This window comes from Limulus polyphemus, unplaced genomic scaffold (assembly GCF_000517525.1).
Source record: "Limulus polyphemus unplaced genomic scaffold, Limulus_polyphemus-2.1.2 Scaffold13097, whole genome shotgun sequence".
Taxonomy (NCBI): domain Eukaryota; kingdom Metazoa; phylum Arthropoda; class Merostomata; order Xiphosura; family Limulidae; genus Limulus; species Limulus polyphemus.
In genome coordinates this window covers 1,148-6,965 of record NW_013678707.1, presented here as the reverse complement: position 1 = coordinate 6,965, position 5,818 = coordinate 1,148, and the positions used below count along the sequence as shown (strand labels likewise).

At 35.1% G+C, this 5,818-nt stretch overlaps 1 protein-coding gene across 1 annotated transcript; it reads right to left on the bottom strand.

Annotated features, from left to right (window-relative positions):
* Window positions 1-3,114: 3,114 nt before the first annotated feature.
* On the bottom strand, window positions 3,115-5,183 carry LOC106477161 (D-beta-hydroxybutyrate dehydrogenase, mitochondrial-like; the record flags this gene model as incomplete). Its single annotated transcript, XM_013937753.1, has 2 exons — window positions 4,805-5,183; window positions 3,115-3,281 (listed from the first exon to the last, which is right to left on the bottom strand). Coding segments are annotated over exons 1-2 (546 nt in total), but the record flags the coding sequence as incomplete, so codon positions are not given.
* Between the last annotated feature and the right edge of the window lie 635 nt (window positions 5,184-5,818).

Sequence of the window (5,818 nt, the reverse complement as noted above, 5' to 3'; positions counted from 1 at the left end):
TCCAAACATGCTCGCCCTTTCAGCCTTGGGGGCATTATAATGTTACGGTCAATCCCACCATTCGTTGGTAAAAAGGGTAGCTCAAGAGTTGGCGGTGAATGGTGATGACTAGCCGCCTTCCCTCTAGTCTTACACAGATAAATTAGGGACAGCTAGAGCAGATAGTCACGTGTAACTTTGCTTGAAATTCATAACAAGCCTACTTCTAGTGAGTAATAGATAAAAAAATTACAGTCCCCAACATAATCCAGTCACCCTCAAAAATCTCTTGCTCGAGCACATGATGAAATAAACAATGCCCCAACTAATACTAGGAATGTCCTATCCCAGCTGGAATGATGAGCCCTAGTATTGCACGATAGGCCTCGTCGGCATTGGAAAAATCAGATGTAGATAGGGTGGTTGAAATGTTACAATGCTCTTTTCTTTTACTGATAATTTTTTAAAAAGAACATATTGGCATACACTACATACCCTGCTACAGTGTATAAAAACTTGTATACACTGTGTTGTGAACTATTAACACCTTCATATAGACCTTAAACTTATCACAGACTGTAGATACACTATTATAGACTGCTTAACTTATCACAGACTGTAGATACTATTATATACTGTAAACAACCTGATACAGACTGTTGATATCATAGTATATACTGTAAACTAACTGTCACAGATTGTAGATACTATTATAGACTGTAAACAACCTGATACAGACTGGAGATACTATTATATACTGTAAACAACCCGATACAGACTGTTAATATCATAGTATACACTAAACAACTTATCACAGACTGTAGATACACTATTATAGACTGCTTAACTTATCACAGACTGTAGATACTATTATATACTGTAAACAACCTGATACAGACTGTTAATATCATAGTATATACCGTAAACTAACTGTCACAGATTGTAGATACTATTATAGACTGTAAACAACCTGATACAGACTGTTAATATCATAGTATACACTAAACAACCTATCACAGACTGTAGATACTATTATAGACTGATCAACTTATCACAGACTGTAGATACTATTATAGACTGTAAACAACCTGATACAGACTGTTAATATCATAGTATACACTAATCAACTTATCACAGACTGTAGATACTATTATAGACTGTAAACAACCTGATACAGACTGTTAATATCATAGTATACACTAAACAACTTATCACAGACTGTAGATACTATTATAGACTGAATAACTTATCACAGACTGTTGATATCATAGTATATACTGCAAATTAACTATCACAGACTGTTGATATCCTAGTGTACAGTGCAAATAACCCATTACTGATGGTAAATACTATAATACAAACTGTTACAGATTGTTGATACCTTAGAATAAACTCTAAACAGCCCATCACAGAATGTCTTTAGCCTACTATAGACTGTAAATCACCAATCACAAACTGTTGATACCCTAGTATAGACTGCAAACATGTTACAGGCTGTTGATATCCTAGTATAGACTGTAAACAACCTATTACACACTGTATATACCCTCTTATAGACTATAAACAACCTATTACACACTGTATATACCCTCTTATAGACTGTAAACAACCTATCAGAGACTGTAGATACTCTAGTATAGACTGTAAATAACCTATTACACACTGTATATACCCTCGTATAGACTGTAAACAACTTATCAGAGACTGTAGATATGCTAGTATAGACTGTAAACAAACTGTCACAGATTGTAGATACTCTATATAGACTTTAATCAAACTGTCACAGACTGTACATACTCTAGTATAGACTGTAAACAACCTATTACACACTGTATATACCCTCGTATAGACTGTAAACAACCTATCAGAGACTGTAGATACTCTATTAGACTTTAATCAAACTGTCACAGACTGTAGATACTCTAGTATAGACTGTAAACAAACTGTCACAGATTGTAGATACTCTAGTATAGACTGTAAACAACCTATCAGAGACTGTAGATATGCTAGTATAGACTGTAAACAAAGTGTCACAGATTGTAAATACTCTAGTATAGACTGTAAACAAACTGTCACAGATTGTAGATACTCTATATAGACTTTAATCAAACTGTCACAGATTGTAGATACTCTAGTATAGACTGTAAACAAACTGTCACAGTTTGTTCATACTCTAGTATAGACTTTAAACAAACTGTCACAGACTGTAGGTACCCTAGCATAAACTGTAAACAAACTGTCACAGATTGTACATACTCTAGTATAGACTGTAAACAAACTGTCACAGACTGTAGATACTTTATATAGACTTTAATCAAACTGTCACAGATTGTACATACTCTAGTATAGACTGTAAACAAACTGTCACAGACTGTAGATACTTTATATAGACTGTAAACAAACTGTCACAGATTGTAGATACTCTAGTATAGACTGTAAACAAACTGTCACAATTTGTTCATACTCTAGTATAGACTTTAAACAAATTGTCACAGACTGTAAATATTCTAGGTACCATAGTATAGAATGTAAACAGTCACAGATTGTAAATGTCCTAGTACAAACTGTAAACAACCCATCACAGACTGTAGGTACCCTAGTATAGACTGCAAACAAACTGTCACAGATTGTACATACTCTAGTATAGACTGTAAACAAACTGTCACAGATTGTAAATACTCTAGTATAAACTGTAAACAAACTGTCACAGACTGTAGATACCCTTGTATAGACTGTAAAGAAACAGATTCTACAAATAATATCCAAACAGCCCAACCAGCACTGTAACAACGACAAAACAACAAACTAGGATATACTTACCACACCCCCATCACAGACTGTATATGTATCCTAGTATAAACTGTCAACAAACTAGGATATACTTATCACGCCCCCATCACAGACTGTATATGTATCTTGGTATAAACTGTAAACAAACTAGGATATACTTACCACGCCCCCATCACAGACTGTATATGTATCCTAGTATAAACTGTCAGCAAACTAGGATATACTTATCATGCCCCATCACAGACTGTATATGTATGTTGGTATAAACTGTAAACAAACTAGGATATACTAACCACACCCCCATCACAGATTGTATATATATCCTAGTATAAACTGTAAACAAACTAGGATATACTTACCACGCCCCCTTCGAATGAGCGGTAGAAACGATTTTGTCACGCGAAAGGTGCCTTTAATATTTACATCCACCACCTGGGTCCAATGAGCATCTGGATACCACTCTAGCGCCCCCATGCTCAGGATTCCTGCATTATTCACCAACCCGTAAAGTCCTAGAGAACAAATTGATATTTCCATAAATTAAACAAAGTATAATTTAATTACAACAGTTAGCAAAGTCAAATTAAATAAAAAAACGTGTTGCTACGCACAACAATCATAAATATGAGACTGTGAAAAATACAATATAATACTCAATAACTTCCTATACAGGATAAAAAGCCGATGAGACTGGAAAAAATCTCGTACACCCGACAAGTTTCGACGTCTTACTGAATCACTCTCAGGAATGCAATGTTATGCAAGAATCAGACCTATATATACATTTACAAAGAGCCACTAGTACAAAGTACGTTTTTTCATGTTACAAAATGTTAAGCCATCGGCTAACCACATTTCCATCAAATCCCTCGTCCTTATTTAATATTGTAACACATTTTCTTTAATTTAATCCCAATATATTCCCGTATATTCCACCAATAATATTTTCTGGTTGTGTTAAAACATTTTTTTTTTTTTCAATTGGATCGTGTGTCAGCCAAGACTACAAATATTATATTTGTCACGATAACAAACCATAAGGACGAAACCACACTCAGGCACGACTACAAATATTAAATTTGTCACCGTAATAAACTACAAGGACGAAACCACACTAAGGCAAGACTACAAATATTAAATTTGTCACCATAACAAACCATAAGGACGAAACCACACTCAGGCACGACTACAAATATTAAGTTTGTCACCATAATAAACTATAAGGACGAAACCACACTCAGGCAAGACTACAAATATTAAATTTGTCACCATAACAAACCATAAGGACGAAACCACGCTCAGGCAAGACTACAAATATTAAATTTGTCACCATAATAAACTATAAGGACGAAACCACACTCAGGCAAGACTACATAGATTAAGTTTGTCACCATAATAAACTATAAGGACGAAACCACACTCAGACAAGACTACATAGATTAAGTTTGTCACCATAATAAACTATAAGGACGAAATCACAATCAGGCAAGACTACAAATATTATATTTGTCACCATAACAAACCATAAGGACGAAACCACACTCAGGCAAGACTACAAATATTAAGTTTGTCACCATAATAAACACTCGGGGGTGGTTTCGTCCTTATGGTTTATCATGGTGACAAACTTAATATTTGTAGTCTTGACTCAGGCAAGACTACATAGATTAAGTTTGTCACCATAATAAACTATAAAGACGAAATCACAATCAGGCAAGGCTACAAATATTATATTTGTCACCATAACAAACCATAAGGACGAAACCACACTCAGGCAAGACTACAAATATTAAATTTGTCGCCATAACAAACCATAAGGACGAAACCACACTCAGACAAGACTACATAGATTAAGTTTGTCACCATAATAAATTATAAGGACGAAACCACACTCAGGCAAGACTACAAATATTAAGTTTGTTACAAGAATACAATCACTGATCCAGAAGGATATAACAACATAAAACAATACATGTAATTATAAAGTTTTAAAACGAGTATACGAAAAATACATATTTTATATACCACTCCGTACCTTCAGCTGGTGACAAGCTTTCTTCAATTGTGGCAACAGCTTTCGCCACCTGCTGGGCATCAGTGATATCAAGTTGGATTATGCGGAGGCGAGTTGAACAAGAATCTTTTAGTTTCTGAGCTCCGTCTCCGTCAGCAAAGAGACATCCAGCATATACAGTGAAACCTAGTTTATCCAACCATCGGGCGACAATATATCCTATACCACTGTCACAACCGGTTATCAAAACAGTTTTACCGCTTGGTTGAAGTTGACCACGTGATTTACGCCACCGCCTGTAGAGGACCAAAGCAACCACTGCTGACAACGTGGTAGTTATGATAGGTGTTTCGCCCCATGAGATTCCAGTGCGAAGGGCAGCTAAATCAAACTTCCACATCTTCTGAAAAAGTATTCATAAAAGTTGACACTGAATGATGAAGTGTGTCTGAGGTTGTCATCAAAACGTAAACTGATAGTTTATGTGACGACGACTTGTTCGAGAAACTGAGAAAACTAGATAATCAAGCCCACTTTTTTTAACCAACAGAAAGCTAAGTTTAATGATCTAGTCATGATACACTAATTAAATGTTTGACTTTTTAACCCAACACAGAGTTAAGATTAATGATCTAGTGATGATAAACCAGTTGAATGTTTCACTTTTTAACCCAACACAGAGCTAAGCTTAATGATCTAGTGATGATAAACCGGTTGAATGTTTCACTTTTTAACCCAACACAGAGCTAAGCTTAATGATCTAGTGATGATAAACCGGTTGAATGTTTCACTTTTTAACCCAACACAAAGCTAAGATTAATGATCTAGTGATGATAAACCAGATGAATGTTTGACTTTTTAACCCAACACAAAGCTAAGCTTAATGATCTAGTGATGATAAACCAGTTGAATGTTTCACTTTTTAACCCAACACAGAGCTAAGCTTAATGATCTAGTGATGATAAACCGGTTGAATGTTTCACTTTTTAACCCAACACAAAACTAAGCTTAATGATCTAGTGATGATAAACTAGT